This window comes from Conger conger, chromosome 2 (genome assembly GCF_963514075.1).
Source record: "Conger conger chromosome 2, fConCon1.1, whole genome shotgun sequence".
In the NCBI taxonomy this organism is placed as follows: domain Eukaryota; kingdom Metazoa; phylum Chordata; class Actinopteri; order Anguilliformes; family Congridae; genus Conger; species Conger conger.
The window spans coordinates 41,681,313-41,703,428 of record NC_083761.1 but is presented as its reverse complement, the minus strand read 5'-3'; the positions used below and the strand labels follow the sequence as shown (position 1 = coordinate 41,703,428).

The 22,116-nt window shown below is 38.9% G+C and overlaps 2 protein-coding genes across 2 annotated transcripts in view; both read left to right on the top strand.

Annotated features, from left to right (window-relative positions):
• LOC133121906 (next to BRCA1 gene 1 protein-like) overlaps positions 1–9,882 on the top strand; it is a 46,768-nt gene extending 36,886 nt beyond the window's left edge. Inside the window, exons 19-21 of the mRNA XM_061231461.1 lie at positions 3,370–3,499; positions 6,046–6,145; positions 6,492–9,882. Coding sequence (XP_061087445.1) covers positions 3,370–3,499; positions 6,046–6,145; positions 6,492–6,650 — 389 coding nt within the window. The 3' untranslated portion in view covers positions 6,651–9,882. The remainder of the gene's footprint in view (positions 1–3,369; positions 3,500–6,045; positions 6,146–6,491) is intronic.
• A 1,112-nt stretch (positions 9,883–10,994) lies between these two features.
• LOC133121764 (transmembrane protein 106B-like) lies at positions 10,995–20,949 on the top strand. The gene is made up of 8 exons (XM_061231213.1): positions 10,995–11,129; positions 12,628–12,803; positions 13,629–13,692; positions 13,836–13,989; positions 14,926–15,066; positions 15,256–15,299; positions 16,973–17,026; positions 18,883–20,949. The coding sequence occupies exons 2-8, from the start codon at positions 12,635–12,637 to the stop codon at positions 18,986–18,988; spliced, it is 732 nt and encodes a 243-aa protein (XP_061087197.1). The 5' UTR covers positions 10,995–11,129; positions 12,628–12,634; the 3' UTR covers positions 18,989–20,949.
• The last annotated feature ends 1,167 nt before the right edge of the window (positions 20,950–22,116 follow it).

Below are 22,116 nucleotides of genomic sequence, written 5' to 3'. Positions count from 1 at the left end.
ACAGAAAAGGAGTCACCTAGAGCAATAAACCATTTAGCCAAGGATATATGAACCTCCAGTTCACCTCATTTAGCAAATTCCTCTACAGCTCAACAGAACATTTGCAGTTAGGTGCTTTGGTCACATGCCTAATCATGTGAGGGAAGCGCAGAATGGTTACATCAAAGGTAACCCTCGTTTTCCTCTGATCTCCTATACTTTTCAGTACGTGACAGCTAAAACTGGCCAACATGACCAAATCATACCGACATAGATGATAACGGTATTCTTATGAAACCTGATGCAATACTCATGGAATACTAATGGTATTAACGCATAGACTACAGCTTTTATTTCATACCCCTGTGTGCACTGTCCATCATATGGATTTCCAACTTGGTTGTGGATAATGACGTAGGGCAAAATAAATAATATAAAAAATAAATATATATTTTTGTGTGGTATGAAAACACGATTTGAAAGATCATTCTTTTTAATATAATTCCCAGAATTATGGTCGGCATGTATTCCATTCATCCAAAGTGCTGTGCAATTGTGATGCTTCTCATTCATACACACACTCACACACCAATGGCGTTTGGCTGCCATGCAAGGCACCAACCTCAGGAGTATTTGGGGTGTTAGGTGACTTGCTCAGGGACACTTCAACACACCCAGGGCGGGATTGAACCAACAACCCTCCGACTGCCCGACAACTGCTCTTACCGCTTGAGCCAATGTTGCCCCCATGAGTAACATCAATATATCAGTGGAAGTTTGATGTCCAATGGTGAAATTGGGTTTTTGAGCGGAATTATGGATGTCAGCAGTGGTGCTGGGGTTCAGAACCGAAAGCTGACTCCTTACTCTAGCTGCACGGAGAAATGGCAGTGAGTGTTAATACCAGCTATTTAAATAGCTAGCCAATATAGTTAGGCTTTTAAAAGTAGTTTGCAATCTACTGACTGGCTGATATTCTCATTACACCTGACATGAGAACATACAATCTCGCTAGCAAGGTTGGCCGTGTTGGTGGCCGTGTTGGCGGCAGGCATCTCCTTAAGATTTTAAGAAATTTGTTTCTGATAGCCACATTATTGTTTAAATGGAAAACAATGATGCTAATTTGACTTTTAAATAATGCATCATTATGCATACTAGCTGGGAAAATAAAACCTTTGTTTGAGAACTCCACTCAACCAAGAATTTCTCATCAACGAATGCCAATGAATACTATTTTCCAGTAGATGGTATCCGCATATAATAAATGGGCTACTTTAGTTAGCTAGTGGACCAAATAGATTATTTAATATAAGTTCTGAGCCAAGGGTTTTATTTAATTTTTTATGCATATTTCCAATGACCTATCAAGCATTAATTGAATCTATCGGTTCAATTAATTTGCTGAAAAACTCAAAAGACAGGACATTAAATTGATTAGCCCTAATGCTAACATCAGCCTGCTCTCCATCACGGTATAAGCACAGATCTTTGACAACATGCTACAGCCCTGTAGTTTATATTGAGTTTGTGCAGAATAAGACAATTATTTGCATATCATTAACATGGCATCATCATATTATTTAAAAAAATTCAACAGATACAAAATAAATGATATATATTGCATACAACATAATATTTATTCCCGTAGTGAGAATCAAAGTGATTTGTGGGTGGCACTATCATTGAGTGCACAGCAGTTTGCCATGACTTTGTTTATTTGGTCAATTACTTTAATATTAATCATGATATATAGGTTCACGTATACATACATACTGTACCATATCTGCTTCTACACTTTTATCCAGAATGACATACACTAGGCCTATATTAATGAGATCAAAACAATACATACTCTTAATGCAGGATCTACCAATTAGTCACACTAGTTTTAAAAGCTGCTACATACTGACACACTTTATGGACAAGCTATGTTGAAAGAGTGATGCAAGATATGTGGTCCCAAATAGGACACATGAGCATGTTGGAAATATAGCATGCTTTAGAAAAGTGCAAAATAAGTATATTGCCAAGATCTGTGCTGATACACGTAGGAGGAGAGCAGGCTGATGTTAGCGTTAGAGCTGATCAATTTCATTTCCTGTCTTTTGAGGCTTACAGGAAATTCTAACATTTCACTTAAAACATAGTTTTTTGTTATTCATATGTATTTTGTACTGGACAAAATTTGGTAGAACTGTTCTCCTTGGAGCATGATAATGATAAACCCAATAAAAGTGCTGAATCAAAATTAGCGTGTTCCATAATTGAATTCCAGTGCACATGATCAGTTCTTTGCATGCAAGACATCTGCACAGTTTGGCGTTATCACAAGAAAATACATGTTGGTAAGATAAAACTCGTTTTCAATTTCATTTTAGAACATTATGTTTTTCCACCTCAGTGTCTTCAGTGATAAGCATTGCCTCATGACCAGTGTGCCAGAGACACTTGCAATGGCGTCAAAAGCGGCTCTATGAATAAGGGCGGCCTGGAGCGTAGTGGTTACAGACCCGGAAGGTTGGTGGTTCGATCTCCAGTGTAGCCACAATAAGATCTGCACAACCATTGGGCCCTTGAGCAAGGCCCTTAACCCTGCATTGTTCCAGGGGAGGATTGTCTCCTGCTTAGTCTAATCAACAGTCGCTCTGGATAAGAGCGTCTGCCAAATGCCATTAATGTAATGTCATGTATACAGAAAATGGAAAATCAGTGGATATTCACACCTGGGTCAATGACAAATAAAGCTCCTAAAAAGGTATTTTTAATATCAGGTCTGATTAACAGATTGGCTTTTTGGCATCTCTCCAGGGGCACTTGGTCATTGATGGTATTTTAGGCATCACTACATATAGAATGGCTTCAAGGCCTGCTTTGTTTTCATGACAAGGAAGCGAGATCAGTGTCATGAAAAAACAAGCTTGACAAGATCTGGTTCCCTTGTGACCCCAGTCTGTACATTTGCGGTAAAAAAGGGAAGTGAGATTGTGGGGTGTTCTGTCTTATAGGCTAGCAGGAAACCACCAGTTAAGGCACAGGCTTAAGACAAGTGCAATTCTGACTCTTCTTTCCTCTTACATTTATACATAGTTGGTATGTGCATTTTCATTTGTTTAACTCTCACTTTTTCTGGAGATGAGTGCGCTGTATTATGAAGGGATATATTTGTCTAAATTCTGCAATCTGCTACCTTACTTCTATTAGCTTCCTTCCCCTTTCATTAGTAAATAACATTAATTGCAGCATTGATGCAGTTTTCTGTGCTCTATATCTGCAGTGTTTTCATTTAGCATAGAACTGCTGGGCCACAGCACTTTCTGTTCTCTTATTCCTGTACTTGTGTTTGCCAGTCTCGACAGTCTTGTTTTGTTCTCTTCTTTGTAACCCCAGGCTTCAGTCCAGTGCAGTCACAAGGTCCTGCCAGGCCCTCTGAGACCTGTGACTCACGACCACGGACCTCTCGAGACCTCCGGTGGGACGTGCCACACCGTGGACCACGGGGTAGCTCACAACACAAGAGGTGTATGCAGAAGTACTATTTTATTTGCTATTGTAATGTCGTATGTCTAAGTGTGCTGAGATTGCAAATGTAGGGCTCAGATGTTAGAACTATATCCATGGTTTAAGATTATTTTATTATTATTATTACATTATTTAATATTTCCCAGTTCATAGTACCTGCAGAGCTTTGGTCACGGTCCTGGCAAAGTTCTTCCCCTTAGTCTTACTTGAATGCAATTCAGATTTGGCTCATTATCATTTTCTCAGGAGTCTTTCAGCTGCTCATTTTCAACAAATTTGTTTAATGACTGGATGTCCATACATTCACATTAATTTCACCTCTCAGTTTATAATCCATTATGTAAAGGAATGTGCAATCAGTCACATCACAGAAAATGAAAGCATTATTTGTCATTTGAGTTCAGGCTTGTGATTATGAGACATTTATTATTCACAACATGCATATTTCTAACAAAATGTGGCCTTAAGCAGATAAATCCTTTTGATAAACTAATTAAGACTAGTTCACAACACAGTGGTCCTATCTAACTAAAAAGCCAAAGCATGCTGATCCAGATGTCATGAGGTTATGTTATACCAAAAAGGAAAGTGTTAGGAAGTGGAAATGTAACTAAAGCTAAAAAAAGCTTGGTTTTCTGCGACAGGTGGTGGACTTAAAGACAGCCATAAAACTGTACGATATACAAAGCTTCTGTGGGACTACTGTACTGCTGATATGTTGAACACATTATACTGATTTATCTGAAGTAGCCTGCAATTAAACAAAAAAGCTTTAAGAAATGTAATCCGAAAAAAGTGGTACAAATGTAATTTAGGAATTAAAATAAGAACAGCCAATTATAACATTTTAATATCGCCTTTATCACATCCAAAATTATCATGGTGAAAAAGGTAGCCTATTTTGATGGTAGTATATAGCATGCCCAGAATATCACTTAGGCTATTGGCAGATTACTATGATCTTGCCGACCGATTGATTGTTTAAATATATCAATGCTATCTTGTTTTTGCTGGCATACATGTTTCGCTGTTTCAGCTATATAAATAGCCATGAGGCTGTTTTTGACCACACAAAACTGTACAGCGTATTAAAATAACCATGCTTGCTAGGCCTGTCAGTTTATATCAGAGACTAGCCTTGAAATTGAGTGTCTCCCTTTAGTAGTACATTACATCAGAATATTTCAAGGTTTAGTTATTTTATATTTACATTCTGAGAGCCAACTTGACTAGATAGCTACTACTGTGCTGATGGATTTAAACCATCAAGATATACAGCAGCTTCAGAAAGTATTCAGACCTCTTCACTTTTTGCTAATTTTTGCTTTTATTATGGTGATGGCAGCATCATTGCTATGGGGGTGCTTCTCAGCGGCAGGGACCGGGAGACTGGTCGGAATTGAGGGAAGGATGAACGCAGGCAAATATAGAGAGGTCCTTGAAGAATGACAATGACCCAAAGCATACAGCCAAGATAATGATGGAGTGGCTTCAGGACAAGCCTCTGACTGTCCTTGAGTGGCCCAGCCAAAGCACAGACTTAAATCCCATAGAACATCTCTGGAGAGACCTGAAGATGGCAGTTCACAGACGCTTCCCATCCGATCTGACAGGAAGAATGGAATATACTGCCCAATTTCAGGTGTGCAAAGCTTGTAGAGACTTGCCCAAGAAGTCTCAAAGCTGTAATTGGTGGGTCTGAATATTTGTATCAATGAGAGTTGAATACATTTGCAATAAAATCACTTTGTCTTTGTGGGCTATTGAATATAGATTGATGGGCAAAAATAGCAATTTTATCCATTTAAAATAGAATCTACAACACAATAAAGTCTGCAAAAAGTGAAAGGGTCTGAATACTTTCTGAGGAACTGGGAGCCTAAACAGGAAGGAATTAATAGGAATAAAAATATACTATTCTAAAACTACCCAGTTGTCTCACTACATTTTGTGAAATGTCAAAGCATGGATTATGGACCAAGTAACCAGGAAGGCAGTGTTCAAACCAAAGTGGGAAAAAAGTTTAAATGCAAGTGTTACATTTAACTATGCCGAGCAGAACATAGTTAAAATCAACGGATATATTTATGTTTTAAATCTTTTTTGATGTTTTTACACAATTAGCTGCCATCATCAACACGCACATTCTTCTGTGCGGCTCAGAAAAAAAAAAAAAAAAATCCATCCCTGGAGAGTAATTAGTTCAGTATGAAGACATTTTAGAATTTAAAAGTACTGTCATAGTTTTGAATGGACTCAAGAAATAAGCTTTTTAAATTGCAATACCTCCGGTAGTCACTGGGGTTTGCGGGCTGTCAAGGACGTTGTCGTGTCAGAGTTCAGAGAAAGTATCCGGATGTGTGTGATTGGCAAATAGATGGCCGTTTTGTTTAGTTTTTTTTGTAACAAAAAAGAAAAAGAAAAAAGAATACAATATTCCCATTATAACATTTTTCAAAAATTCTTGCGGGCTTTTAGGGCCCCCCCACTTTTGAGGAGAAGTGCATCCGACTGATTGTCCCCTCCACCCTCTCTCCCTCACAGGTCGCATGGAGGCATCTCTGGGGGACTGGTTAAGGGAGCCTTGTCTGTTGCAGCCTCTGCCTACAAGGCCCTCTTCACTGGGCAACCAGGCCCCACACAGGTGAGTCCTCATCACAGAGCATCCAATGTAGTCTCTCCTGAACTTTACTGTTGTCTCATTGGCTGGTGTTATCAACCTCTTGTTCGGTGATAGAGCTTCTATAGACTTCTCCATGGCTTGTATTTTATCAGGGCTAAACAGGTAATTCATGAATTTGTCTAAAGCATTGTTTTCGAAATCAGGCTTTTAAAGAATGTGGCAAAATGTGCGATATTTACACTGAACTTCCGTGTTTCCCCTTCCTGTGATTTACCAAGATGCTTCCTTGTATCATGATATACCTGCTGGTTGAAGGCTGCATCTAGATTATTGCACTTTCTGAGTCCTGTTACTCTCTCCGGCACAGCCCCCCGTAGACGTGGCCAGCCAGGATGCCAGCATGATGGCGGTGCTACTGGAAATGGGCTTCTGCGACCGGCAGCTCAACCAGCGGCTGCTGAGGAAGCACGGCTACAACCTGCTGAACGTGGTCAATGAGCTGGTTCAGCTGACCGACAACGAGTAGGAGGGAACCACTCAGACCCTCCTGCACCACCCCCCCCCCTCCTACAGGAAAGGTCTCCTGTCATAGCGTAGGTCAGATCTACCCAAACTGACTGTGGAAGCATTGGCGGCTGTCTTTCTGTGTGCGGGGCAGGCCTTGTGTTCACATCTGAAAATCTCATATAAAATTGCAGTTTTCCAGGATGGCTTTATGAATGTACCAATAAGTACACCGGTAAGTATACTTACTGTGCTAACAGTAAGTATAAACAGAAATATGACAGGCAGAATAAAATGGAGGCATAGAATGCCTTGAATGATATTATACCCTCCAGAATATTTGTTTGAATATCTGCTCAAACAGTATGTCATAGCACCACATTAACCGAGGAAGTGGCAATAGTTTGCACCCATTTGCAGAAGAATGATGCCTCTATATCACCAGCAGTTGATAATTCCTGCGAAAAGCATGCATGACCATCTGTCAAAACCAGCTTTCTTTGTCACGCCTGCTAGCCATTGTTAAGAAAACAGACACAAGGTGGTCTAAAAAGGGATCAAATCAGACAGCATGCTGAATGTTACTGACCTCCATGCTGAACTGTTTCAACCTTCCTTATCTGCAGAGGGCCAAAGGTAAAGCTTGTTATTGTAAAAAAAAAAATAATAAAATAAATAAATAAAATAAAAAAAATCTGCAGTGCTTGACAGAAAACATTCCCATATGTCTGTAGATTTTTATTTGAAGAGAAGATTATTGGCCATTAAGCTTTTTCATATGGTGATTATATTGGTAAATAATATACACTCAGTGATCACTTTATTAGGAAGACCTGTACACCAGCTTGTTAATGCAAATATTTAATCAGCCTATCATGCATAAAACTAAATGCATAAAAACATGCAGACGTGGTAAAGAGGTTCAGCTGTTTTTCAGACCAAATTTCAGAATGGGGAAGAAATGTAATCTAAGTGATTTTGACTGTTTATCTCCTTCACAACAGTCTGTAGAGTTTGCAGAGAATAATGCGAAAAACAAAAAACATCCAGTGAGCAGCTGTTCTGTGGTCAGAAATGTGTTGTTAATGAGAGAGGTTAGAGGGTCAAAGCTGACAATAAGCTACAGCAGCAGAAGACTTGAGTTTAAAAAATATAAAATTGTATAAGTACCTAATAAAGTGCACAGTGAGTGTATAGAAGTAATGACTGAGCCTTATAGGGCCATTATTTTACATGGGTTTTGAAGGATTTGTTTTTTCCTATATTCTACACATTTCCAATGTTTTATTTTAGGTCCTGATATCCAATCGAAGAGGTTTGTGTGGTTTTAAATACAAAAAACTTGTCCATTCTCTGCTTGTCATGATTCTCTGCTTGTCAATTACAGTCTGTTTTAGTGACTTTCTTAGTGTGTTTAAGGCTCATTGATATCATGAACCTCTTTTCTGATTGGCTGGCTAGCTCTAATGAGCTGAATGCCATATGTACCAAGTGTGGATTTTGTTCTGGCTACAAGGTGGGCTGTGCTGAACCAAATTAGTGTATCGTTGAGATGTCAAAGTCCAAATGGCTCGCTTAAATCTACATTTTTTCATACGGTTTGTGTGGATTTATGTGTTTTTGTAGCCTTAGAAAGAAATTAGAAGAATATAGGATTTAAGGTTTGAAAGGAATAATGAAATAGCTTTGGGTGTGGTTTTGAATTTTAGGTTTTTCTCTATCCATTTTCTGATTTTCCTGGGGGTTTTTTTATTATTTATTTGAAAATGCATTTTTCTCTTCAGATTCACTTTTGTTGGCTCACTTAAGTACAGCATATAACAGGCTGGATTCTATCAGTTTGACAGAAGAGCTTCTTGAACTTGACTAACTTTTTGTGCATGGGACACTAATCATGTTAGAGCCCTAAAACTGAATGCACACACCCTTCATATTTTGCCTGAAAGCTTCAAGGTGCTGCTTCAGTGCTGCCTTCATACATAGATTGGCAATCATGTCTGGCCTTTTCTTGGGAATTGCCCAAAGAACGTAAACCCTGAATGCACAAGAGTTAATGTACACATAGAAAGTTAATGTATGTTGAAATGAAGTGCTGAAAAGAGCTGTATTTTTTCAAAGAGGAAGTGGAGTTACATAAGCAGAGTAAGTTTTTTTTAATTTTTTTTACAGCATTATGTCCATTAGGTACACCTCACTTCCTTTCCACTGCCCTTTTGTTATCAGTGAGTATTCTGACTTGCATTGCAACAAAATACAACTCCTCTGCTTGAAAGTATTGACTGGAGACAGGAATTTAGATACTGGAAATGCTGGCAGGGGAGAGTAGAGGTTTTTTTAAATGGTGGCTTTCAAAATCATCAAACTAATCCTTGTGGAAGTAGTTGTCAACTGATGTGAGTGTCAGTTGTCACATGCATTTGTGAGGACATTCAAGCTAGTTGTTTTTTTTAATCACACTTTGATTCGGATCCCCGTCGGGTGGAGGTGCTCTATTTTTGTAGGCTAATGGCAGAGAAAAAACGTGAATGTATCTGAAGAGTAATTTAGAATATTAAGAAACTTAGGATCATTTTAGCTTTGCTAAACAGTACAATTGTATTAAATATATTTATATATTGCTGGGGGAAAACCATTTTTTGAACAGTAAATGATGCTTTCCTTGTGTTGGAGCATAACTGTTAATCTAAAGAAAAAATAGCAGACAAGGAGCAAGGTACTTTTCTAGGTGTTCATGGGCCTGTCATTTTGACAGACATTTGTCTCATCCCATAGGGAATCTTAGATTGCCTTCAGTTTAACCTCTTTTCTCATCTTTGGATGTACAGAGGAATGTCTGTTCTGTTTATTCTGTTTAATTTCCCCATTAACCATTAATGGATGAGTTCATAACTTATTTCTCTGAAATATGGTTCATATTCACAGCTATCAAAAGATCTTCTACCAGTGCACCGGGTCCTTTGATGTTTGTACATTCAGAAGGAGGAACTATTCATGACACTGAAATTGACTGGTTGAAATGTTCTGGCTTAATTTTCTGTGAAGAAAGCACTGAATATCTATCTGACACAAAGAAACACAGATCAGCTCAACTGGGGGCAACAAGTAATTTGTATGTGCTTTGTGAGAACAGGAGGAACTGCATTCATGCACTTACTGTATTGCATAGGGTAATGACTTCACACACATATGTGATGTAAAACTTATTGCTGATATGATTTAATAAAGAATAAAGACAAAATCTCTGTGTAACCAAACTTCTTTGTATTATGGTGTATTAACGTATAAACATGTGAAAATTGATGTGAGGGGACTTGTGTGTTTAGATACTTAGATACTACTAGTGCAGTGATTCACCCCATGATCTGGAAATTAATTCTTACAATACCACTGCTGTCTGTCTGGCTAGCCACCCTGCTGTGGTGCACTGTTGGCCACAGCCTTTTGAATAAGGTAGGCTTCTTACTCCATCTAATGTAATACCAACTAGTATGGCTCAGTTGCCTGGCCAGGTTCTGCCTACTGTGTTAAAACATTGTTACAAGACCATTCGAAATCCCTTCCTATCATTGAAAAACGATCACTGACATGTTGACTCAGCCTCTGCCTGTGTTTATAGTCCTTAAATTCGGGTTTCAAAAGATGCAGTTGACGGGCCAGCACTCTGTACCAAAACATCGTATAGCTGTACAATAATTCGAGGTCATTGGTGGAAAATTGGTTCTAATTGGCACAGCCAATGCCGTTTCAACGTCAGCACGTTCTCAGAGAAGGGGGAGGGATAAACAGTGTTGTGGTTTGAGCATGTTTGTTGCTGCAATTCCTCTCTTGACCGATAGGAGTCAGAAATGACCTATTGTACTTTTAAACCCTTGTTACCCTAAACTATTGACAAACATAATATTGACAAACGTACGTCCTTTGTGTTTAAAACGGATTTTGTCGTTGCATTCATTCTCTCAATCTGTCAAACTAAGTTTTTTATCGAGTCATTGTTTGGATATGTATCATAATACACATTCTAAAAGTCACGTTTACATAATTGGTTGGGAGACGCGTTTTGACAGAGCGACGAAAGCTGACAATACTTGCGCTGTAGTCAAAGGAATACAAAAGTGCAGTATCAGCAACAAGTCACTGAAGGTTCTTTTCAATAAGTGTACATTAAGCGCACACGCCACAGTTACTGTCTTTAACAAAAATACTACTACCGGTTGAAGGAATCCATTCGGATCAAAATGAAGGAATCCATTCGGATCAAAATGCGGGATTGAATCTTTCCTCGGAGTCGCAGCAAAAAAAAAAAAACAGTAGAAATTCTGAGTAGGAGGGGATATTGAAACCAAAATCATCACGCGCGGAAAAAATGTGTTCTGTTCTTGCGCAGTTCAGGATCATTGGTTGATGTGACAAACTGAGCAACTTCCTGGTTTTTATTTTTCTCAATTTGTTGTTAACTGGGGTGTTACACGACGATATACAATTCTCTTAATTCGCTAAAAAGGTAAGTAATTGCGCAATTATAGTTTCACAATACACAGTTTCGTGTCAACTGCTAGTTGCTGCATTCATAGAATGTAGTTGTAGATTTAAGTTTCAGTAGGGTTCAGTAGGGGTTTTATAATGATATTGCCATTATGCTGTCACAATGTTTAAGACAACAAAAAGTATTCCCCGTTCAATCGCCAGAAATATTTCCAGATGAATTGTGCTTCATGGCAATTTTGTTGCCTTATAACGTTGTTAATGTAAGTCTTCAAACGTTCGACAGAACTGCTTAACGTTCTGCTGCCAAAGGATTCAAGGAATGTGCAGGAAACCTGACTAATCTACGTACTGGCAACGTTCACCTTTCCAACCATTCCTGAAAATATCCGAGAATGATAATAATAATAAAAAATATATATTATTAGAGACTACTGAAAATATAAGTTAAATAATTAATACATCAATGGTTCATTATGTATTGCTTTACCTCGTGTTAGTCCGCATGTACGTTTCAGTGTTTTCCTGCTATGACTCTAACTGCGTTTTTTAACACTCCTATTGTGTTTTTTATGACCACTTATATGTTTGGAGTTTAATTGAGCCCAACAGTTTAAATAAACACACGATTATTGTAATATAAATATTTTAACTTTGGTTGTCGCCTTATTATTGTTTCCAAAATGACTAGCCCTTTATCCATCAATTTGACAAATCTGTGAGAAACATGTAATTTTAGAGACTAAGATACAGTGAGTGAAAGTTTGGCAACTGTATGGGAAAGTGCCACCAGAATCATCTGCAAATAAATCTGAGATAAAAAATAATAATGGTTGTATATTTTCAACCCCACACAACACAAATTTGTATGCAAAGTGGCTAGAGGACTTGACTTGAGTATGTAGTATGTAGCATGTAGTGTAGTTTTGTCAGCGGCCATGCCACCATGCACCCTGCTGAATAGCAGAAGCTAAGCAGGTGTGGGCTTGGATGGAAAGAGCTCCTCGGAAAACTGCATTACTGTTGAAAGTGGGGTTGGTGGACCATCAAACTAAACCCGATTGTCCCAGCGCTCTGTGGGGACACTGTGCTGTAGGAGACTACAGGCAAACTAAACATAGCTTTTTTTGATGTCCTTGATTTACAAACATGTTGAAAGGTCATGGCCTAACAGAAAATTAGCCAAAATGTAATAACTGCCTGTACCCTCCCCACAAAACCTTTACTCATTTGTCTGACTGCCTATCTTGACTGTGTTCTCTGTCTTTGTTTGCATTGTGTGATGTATGCTTGGAATTATTATTATTATTATTATTATTATTATTATTATTATTATTATTATTATTCTGAACTTACTTTGCACCTATGATTTAATATTTGTTGTGTTATTTGTGGAACCTCACAAGGTGCTTATTGTATGATCAAGCATACTCAATCAGACGTGCTCATAGGTCTGTCCTGAGCCCTAGGCTGTACAGACGATCCCAGACATCATACTGACTGTAACTTCCAAACAGGAAGGCAATGCCAATGGGTGTATCAATGGGGCATCGGCAAAAACCCACAGAAGAGGAGCACATCGTGCCCAAGGACCCAGAAAAGAGGAAGCTGCCCCGGAAGGACTATGGAAGTACCAGTAATGACGGCTGCAGCAACTGCCCCACCTGTCGAGGGACAGGGCGCATCCCACGAGGTATCTCAATGCAGTGCCGTGAAAATGTCTTTTCAGCCTGCCTGATTTCCTCTATTATTGCATATCTTTCACACTGAATGGTTTCACATCTTTAAACAAAATGTCAAAATTTGGGAACCTGTAAACACAAATCACATTTTTTTAAATGATTGTTTCATTGATTTAATTGAATTTAATCAAGCATCCATGTCACCCTTGTGCAAAAGTAAAGTACAGAAAGTTAAGCCCCCTTAAATTGAGCAATAATTACAACTAAACACTTCCTTTAATTTGATATCAGTCGTTCACATCGCTGCGGAGGAATTTTAACCCACTCTTCTGCTTTAATGAGTACAAACTGAGCATGACCCACTCTTTTCAGCTTCTGCCACAGCATCTCTATTTGAGTCGAGTCAGGATTTTGACTAGACCAAACTTTTAATTATTTTGTCAATTAGATGTGCACTTGCTTTCGTGTTTTGGATTATTGTGTATTGTGAATCCATGGTTCCTTTAATAATGGCATGATCCAGTTCCCAAGGCATCAAAGCATTTACACACCATGACACTAACATCACCAGGTTTGACTTCTGGTATGATGTTCTTACTGTGAAATGCTGTATTTGTTTTACACTGGACATAATGGGCCCCATATCATTCAAAAAGTTCCACTTTTGACTGCTTTCCACCTTGCTTATAGACCTTGTAGATGCTTGTACAAATCTATTCATCTGACTATTCCTCATATGTGAAGATGTTTTTGATTATGTGTGGCTGCATCAGCAGCTTCAGGGGCATGACACCTGGGAATAGCCATAGCCATTGGTCATTAGAGCTGTTCTGTAGGTCAGGAAGCCCAGCTGGTGGCAGTCATCCCCTGCAGTGACCAAAGACTGAAGCCCCGACGCACGTAAGTGTCGACAAGTTCTCTGTTTTGAATGCCTCAGAATAAATTAGGTACAGTTATTTGTGTGTGTGTGAGTGCGCAATTAGCATAGAGAGTATTTTATTTCTTCTGTTGCCGTTAGCATGACATAATGTCTATTCCCTCAGGAAGCTGTACGTATGTATGTCAGTGGTGCTGTGCCTCTTCATCTGCACACTGATCCTCTTCTTCCTCTTCCCACGGAGTGTATCGCTGTCGCCTGTGGAGCTGAAGTCATCGTACGTCTTCTTCACCCCTAACACCGTTCAGATGAATCTTACGGTGGGTGTCTGGCAGGGATCGTTACTGGATGAGCTATGGTGTCATGATGTACATCCATGAGGAAATCTGTTATGGTTTAGATGGGCAGGGTTGGGCCAGCGTTTATGCAGGATTTTGCTGCCACCAGTTGCCCAGGCTCAATAATGTCTGATGCACACAAATTAGAACACAATAAAATACTACAAGACAAGAACATTTATCAGCTGATTTTTATATCACGGAATGTGGCTAAAAATGAAATTATGTAAATGATTGGGCTAATTAAATAATTAACAGCAGAAGTTGGTTTGAAATCCAGAAATAGATAGTGCCCTTGTTGCCCATGCCTGATTTAGAGAATGAGATACAAAGCTGGTAGCAAAGACAATGCTACTATAAGGCTGATTGATAATACAGGTAGTAGGATGACATTGTCCCATTATAGGGCTCTACGTTAACTTTTTTAACATTTCACATTTAGGAGCGCAGTGCAAAAGTTAGGGGCACAGTGGAAAAAAAATGAACTGGCCTTGAACAGTCCAAAATGTAGGGGTGCAGTGAAAAGAAGCTTGAGCTCAGTCAAGATAACAGTGATGGTGAGATGGGCACTATATGTTGTACAGGGCATAATTTAGCCTATATTAGGCAGTGCATTACATAATTGCCATGGGCCATGCCATTTCTCAACTGCAGTCCTTGCCAGAAGGGTTTTGTTGCCATCAGCAACTCACACACCTGATTTAACTAATCAAGGGCATTTTTATTGGTTTGATTGGTTCAGTCATTCAGTCAGGTGTGGGTTCCTGGTTACAACAAAAACCTTCTGGCAAGTGGGCTCTGAGGACTGCAGTTGAGAAACACTGCTGTAGACTACAGTTTTATTTATGTTAAAAGGCAGTTTCTTGAACATAGCCTCCTTCCCAACTGACTGTTCTCTTTTTCCCCAATTCTTTCCAGAATGTCCTGAATATTACCAATGAGAACTTTCTTGCTGTCCAGGCCTGCAACTTGGACCTACAGATCCTGATTGCTGATACCATTGTGGGAAAGATCAAAATTGCCAATGTCACCACAATCACACCACGCTCCCAGAAAGTGGTGAGGACCCCACACTGTTGCCATTGCTCTGGTACTCGAACATAACGATGCTAGAGGGCAAATCAGTTGTATAGTAGCCATTGGGCATGACAGTGTAGTGAAACCTACATCTTCTTGCTTGGGATCATTAGTAAAACTGTTGCAAAGATTCTTACGAAAAATAGCTTAAACCTCCTTTCTCTTCTACAGTACACATATGGGATTCCCATTACAATTGCAGACCCTGGCTTGAAGTAAGTACAAGAGGCCATTGTATTTTTTGCTGTGTCAGTGGCCTGTCATCATATCCATGCTAGGCTCAGGAAGTGAAGGGAGAACCTTGGGAGGGCTGACACCTGCTATCCCACCATTCTCTTTTATTTGATTTGTTAGATACACTCAGGACAGGCATTGACACAAGGTCACCTTGAATGATGAGACATTTGCAGAATCCCTTGTTACCTTGTCTTGCGTTTTTGCCATTTTGAAGTGGGTTCGGAATTGGCTACGGGAAAGGACACAAAGAGAAATAGTAGGAGGGGCCTTATCTGAGCAGGGTATTGTGGGTTATAAGTGGAGTCCCACAGGGATCGGGCTAGGGCCACTGCTCTTCTTCATTTACATAAGTGACCTTGACCTGGGCATTGAAAGTAATTTAGTTACATTTTCAGATAATACAAAACTAGGATGTTTAGCTAACAGTATGGACTCTACTACTAATTCAGGAAGACGTAAACAGAATCCAGAAGTGAGCAGAAACCTGGCATATGAAGACAAAATTGTATAGTGCTGAAGTTGAAAAAGACTTGGGTTCTAGTCAATGTGCAGTAGCAGTAAAAAAGACCAATAGGATGCTAGGATACATAGCCAGGAGTATTGAGTATAAGTTGGTGTGTTTAATGGCCTCTTTAATGCAGGTATAAGAGAGCTCTCGGAACCTAGCCTTTCCTCTAGTCTTTCGATCACCTTTTGGAAACTATTATTGCTGTTTATCAACATGAGCATCAAAGTTGTGGCAATGAAAGTCAAAGAAGCCATTATGAGACTGAGAAACAAGAATAAAACGCTTATCAGCCAAACATTAGGCTAACCAAAATCTGTTTGGAACATAATTAAGAAGAAAGAGAGCACTGCTGAGCTTACTAATCTTTACTAAAAGGGACTGGCAAGCCAAGGAAATCCTCCATAGCTGATGACAAAATAATTCTCCATTATAAAAACAAATCCCTTTTGAAATTTTAAAAGATAAAAATTGGTAAATTCTTGAGTGGCCAAGTCAATCACCCGATCTGAAGTCAATTGAGCATGCCTTTCATATGCTGAAGAGAAAACTTTAGGGGACTAGCCCTCAAAACAAGCATGAGCTGCAATACAGGCCTGGGGGAGCATCGCCAGAGAGGCCACCCAGCAACTGGTGATGTCCATGAATCGCAGACTTCAAGCAAAGGCTATGCATTAAAATACTACACATGACTACTTAACATTGCTGTGTCCCATTTTGGTGCCCTGAAATGGGGGGGACTATGTATAAACACTGCTGTAATTTCTATTTGGTGAAACCAAAATGTATAAAAATGCCCTTTATTCAAATCTGACAATGTACACTTTAACCACATAAATAAATGATGGGTCTTTGTCCAAACATTATGGAGGGCACTGTAAATCTATTACTTTTTTGGGGGTGGGATTTGAATGGTGAAAATTCTCACTGGCTAGTGGAAAACATGGTGAGTGGCTGGTGAGCCAAAAGATTCATGTCAAGCCCTGGGTGGTTGGGTGGATGCATTCTGTTGTAGGGACACAGGCCCTGGGCCTTGGCCTGGCCTCCTGCTTTGAGACCATACAATACTATTTCTTGGGCCCGGTAAACCAGTCAAGTCCTGTGTCTTCAGTGAATGAAACTTTGTCTTTTTTCTTTGTCTTACAGCAATTATTGCAAGTCGACCTCTTTCAGAATTCACACCTTGTTTTTGCATTTACAGTGAGTAAACCGTTTTCATTTTTGTAAAACTGCTATATATCTGTCTACCCTTTTATCTATTATTGTTAGAGCTCTGAAATATTTGTGTATTCAATATAACACAACTACATCACAAAATGTGTCAGGAACTATGGCTGCATGGTTTGCATTAATTCTGCAATCAACCATTGAATGACATATAAATCAGAATGTTTGTAAATGAAGGTTGCTAAGATACTTCCAGGTTTCCACTCAAAATTAAGTAACGTTACTTCAAAATCGACTGAACCAGAGCTGTGTAGAAACAGTTAGCTAGTTAACGATGCCGAAATCGTGTTGTGTTTTGGACTGTAATGCCAAATGTAATCAGGCACACAGTTGATTGGGCTTTTTCCAATTCTTAAAAGAGAGGATAACCCAGATACTACAGTCCGTTTACAGGGTGGTCTCAGTTTTGACAGGTGCTTGGCACAGACAATGACAGTTGACACAGAGTTTCAAAGTGTCAAAAACATTGGGGGGAATAACGAAGAACAAAACAAAAACTTCTGATTGTATTGCTCATGTCCTAATGCACACCAGATGCTCATCGGCAGACGTATAGAGAAACACTGGGATGATAACTTTACAAACATGAAACTATGAAACGTTAGACCCGACTTTGCCTGTTGTAAAACTAGTTAGCTAACTAGTTTAGGTGCTAACGTTACAGTAATAGAGTTTCCAACAACACTAGCTAGCCAGTTTTCAGTGTTTATTCATATTAATGTTAGCTAGCTACATGGTTAAGGGGGTGCTGACAGTTAACGTTACATTAGCTAGCTAGTCCACATCGTATAAATCATAGAAATAAAACAATTTTGTTCAGTTATAATATATAATTTTTATATTCCAACATTGACTTTACGTGTTCAGACCTTGAATGACACAGAAAACACTGCCTGCTATTCACAACGTTGTCCACCCGGAAGTAAGTTATTTGCTGTTGTGATGTCACGCTGATTTAATCTATTTGGCAGTTGAGGACATAAGACCATGCAGGCACTTATGCAGACACATATAAATAAAATGATTGATGAAGATTACAAATCCAAATACTTAGATTGTTGAACAATTTCCAGCTACTATAAATGATACATAATAATAATATATATATATTTTTTTATTAAAGATATTTTCTAGGCCTTTTCAGCTTTATTGGACAGTATATAGAGACAGGAAGAATGGGGGCGAGAGAGAGGGAAAGACATGCGACAAATTGTCAGACGGTCGGATTCGAACCGTTGACGTCGCGGCTCACAATGAGCATGCAGTCAGTGCTCTGCAGGCTGCGCCACCGAGACACCCCATAATAATAATAATTTAAAGAAATTATGCATAAATATAATATGTGATACAGAGGTCCAGAAATACTGTTAAGTGGTAATGTCTGTAATGCCTGCCCCTTATGCAATCAAATAAACCATTTGCAGTGAACAAAGAGATTCCAGCTGAGAGTTTTAGAATATACAGCCATTTAATGTCGCAGTCAGCTGATCTGGGTGTTCTATTCCTCTTTTCCAGTGTGGGTTGATCACACATGTTGCATGTTGTGGGCAACCTGAAACAAGCAATTCTGAAACCATAACTGAAGTTACACTGTAACTATTGTATTCCCCCTAACCTCCCCTTTACCATAAAATGTTAAAACCGATGCATAAGTGAGTTCAAAGTTTTTTTACTGATCGCAAAGCATAGCCTTGTCAGTGTGAAAGAGAGAGGAAACAGACAGTATTTTGTAAGTACTGAGTTGTAAAGCAACACAGGCAGCTGTAAGAGCGTGCACAGATATCCTGAACTCGGTAACACACTCATGCTTGTCTTCATATCTTCCACAGGATGACAATGAAGGTGTTTTATCTGGCACACTCCGAGCAGTTGTCCATGGATACGTTTCAGTACGTTGATTGTGGGAATAACTCAACCATCCCCCATGACGCTTAGCCCCTCCATCCCACGATCGCGGTATTGTGATGTGCCGTGGGTATGAATTGACTCTGGAATGGCTGAACTCCATTGTTAGGAGCTTTGGGACTCCTCTTCTGCTGGGAGCGCCATCTCCATGTCTCTGCATCAGCATCAGCAATTTGATGTAGTTAACTGTGAATTGTGTAAAAAGAATGCCACCATTTGAAAGAGATGTCACTCCAGCCAGAACTAGTGGTGTAAATACGTTGCCGGATGATAATACATCCATATTGTGTGATCCTTGTAGGAATTACATCTCTTTTTATACATAGTACTCCCATTTTAGGGGACCAAAAGTACTTGGACAGTTAGCTTCTCAGCTGTTTATTATTAGGCAGGTGCATTCAATCACTTCCTTCATGCAGGTATAATAAAGTTTTCAATATCTAGTCTTGATTCTAGGCTTTTGATTGCCTTTGTCAACATGAGGACCAAAGTTGTGCCAAGTTGTGTCAAAGAAGCCAAATTGTACAATTGTCCAAATACAAAAGGACTGCACAGTATAACACTCAATGACAACTGTATTAGATATTTATCGGACATATTTTTTGGACTTACTGGTCTTCTGCTGCTGTAACTCACTTCAAGGTTCAACGTGTTGTGTGTACAGAGATGCTCTTCTGCCTACCACTGTTGAAATGTGTTGCGAGTTACTGTTGCCTTCCTGTAAACTTGAACCAGTCTGCCTATTCTCCTCTGACCTCTTTCATTAACAAGGCATTTTTACACACAGAACTGCCACTCACTTGATGTTCGTTTTCGCAACATTGTCTGTGAACTTTAGAGACGGTTGTGTATGAAAACCCAAGGAAATCAGTAGTTTCTGAGATACTCAAACCACCCCATCAGGCACCAACAATCATTCCATGGTCAAAGTAAGATCATATTTCTTCCCCATCTGATGTTTGGTCAGCTGAATCTCGATCATGGCTGCATGCTTTTATGCATTGTGAATTGATTTCTGCTTTTATCAAAATGTACATGCCAGTTCTTATTTCTAATTTTCCCTTTTTGAATATGTTTATCATATATGGGATCTGCCATTTTTATTGAAATGGCTCATTTTAGTGCCATTTTAATTTCCATAACAAGTAATGTTTAGTGTGAATAATATAAGCACTGCGCAATTTCACCGTTGATCATTTAAAATAGTTCAATGGACGTTGCAAGGACTTTGATTTCCAGAATAAATAACAGCATCTCGTTTAATTTTGGTGTACTTAGATGATACACAGTAAGTATCATCCAGTGTTTCTGAAATGCACAGATGATGCACTGTGTACAGATATTTACAGTATATTGTCCAAAGTTGACCAGCAATATTTAGCAGATGGCAATAGTGGCTCCTCCACTATACGCAAGTTTGATTTACACTTTATTAATACATTTAATATGGGGTTGTCATGACACCAAAGTTTACAAGTAAATTTTCATTTGGCAAACCTTTTAGTGTAATGTAATGCCATTACACCTGGTTGCATTAAATACAGTGTATTCTTTGAGGAACTGAAACTTAATTACCATGTTTCCCCATAATTTACAGGTGGGACAGATTTCTATTTAAAGCGATCGGCCAGTAGGTGGGGATCAGGCTGTACACTCTAAAAACTCTTCAATGAAAGTAAAAGCAACATTTGTCAACACCTGATTGGGATCACATTTTTGGAAATAGCAAATAATGCATTGTACCCCATTGAAATATAAGTTCCCATATTAGATGTTTTGGAAATAAATGCTTTAACGGTAAAGGGATATTTTATGTATGTTTGGTTTTACCTCAGAGGGTGTGCACTTTACTGTGTAATTGCAAATATCTTATGTATCATTTATCATTTTAATATGTTGATTTGCAGTATACTGCATGTATATTCATGTGCACATTTTGATTGTGATTTTATAATTAAATATGAAGAATAAATATGAATTTTTCCTGTTCAGACTTGTTTCATGTGAAATCATAATGTTGATGTTAATTGGATACATAGTCGCAATGTTATAATATTATAATATTATATTATTATAATAATATTATGTATAGATTTTATTTCTTTTTAAACCAATTGTTTTCTTACTTTCTCCCAATTTGCAACACCCAGTTACATTTCCATGTCTCATTGACTTTTTTTGGATACATTTTTTCCGACAAAATAAGATGATGTGGGCTGCCAGCTACTGCCTCTTTTCACTCCACAGCTCACTGGGTACAGTTTTAGTAGTTGCTCAGGGGAGTACACTTAAAGAGTAGCTTATGCAGATCCACTCGATAGTCATCACTGGTGTGCAGTGAGAGGGGGGCAAGTTTGCTGTCTGAAGCAATGGACTGTTATGTGCAGCCTTGTAGGACCTTGGACAAAATAAGCATTCTTGCAGTCTGATTGGGGTGCATCCACACATTTACCCTGCTGGCTTAGCCTTCCAGTAGTCCATGAATATTGATTTCTTTATTCTCCAGTAGACACTAAACCTGTCCCTTACATCTGTTGCCAGGTTACTCAGGCCTGTTTTTGCAAGGCTGCATTTTGCCCAATTCCTGAATGCCTGGGTGCTGTAAGAGTTGTTCCATCCTTTGATGCTATGGGCACTATTTAAGAATAGAAAGCATTATGAAGTCTACTCTGTATCTATGTTGCATGTAACTAAAAATTAGACAAAACATTTTAAGAAAAAAAGAAGCCAACCGTTAAAAATGTTAACATCATTCTTCTCTCCCTTGTGTCATTCTTCTCTCACCTTTTCTGCCACCTCTGATCCAGATCCTGTTCATGTTGGAAAGCCTGCTGGATTGCAAGTTGTTGCAAAGAATGAAATGGTAGTGTGGCTCATTTTATGCTGCTCAATTTAGCTAACCAAATATATTATGAGCAAGCAACTTATTTGGCTATGGAACCAACTGGATATATAACGAAAATATGATAGTGGGCCACAAACGATGCAACTGCAACTTAGAGTTTGAGACAAATAAAGGTTTAGCCAAACATGCATACTTGAACACGTAAAGAGATAAAAGGAACGCGTAGCTGCCCAAATTGCACTACAGACAAGCAATCACTGAAACTCTGTATACTATTGCTTATCTAGTTAGAAAACAATACTTGTTCGCTATC

Excerpts from the sequence above, each read along its gene's own strand:
- LOC133121764 (XM_061231213.1), top strand. The coding sequence starts at position 12,635 with ATGCCAATGGGTGTATCAATGGGGCATCGGCAAAAACCCACAGAAGAG. Across the intron at positions 13,693-13,835 it reads AGACTGAAGCCCCGACGCAC|GAAGCTGTACGTATGTATGT; the intron begins GTAAGTGTCGAC and ends CTATTCCCTCAG. Across the intron at positions 13,990-14,925 it reads CCGTTCAGATGAATCTTACG|AATGTCCTGAATATTACCAA; the intron begins GTGGGTGTCTGG and ends AATTCTTTCCAG.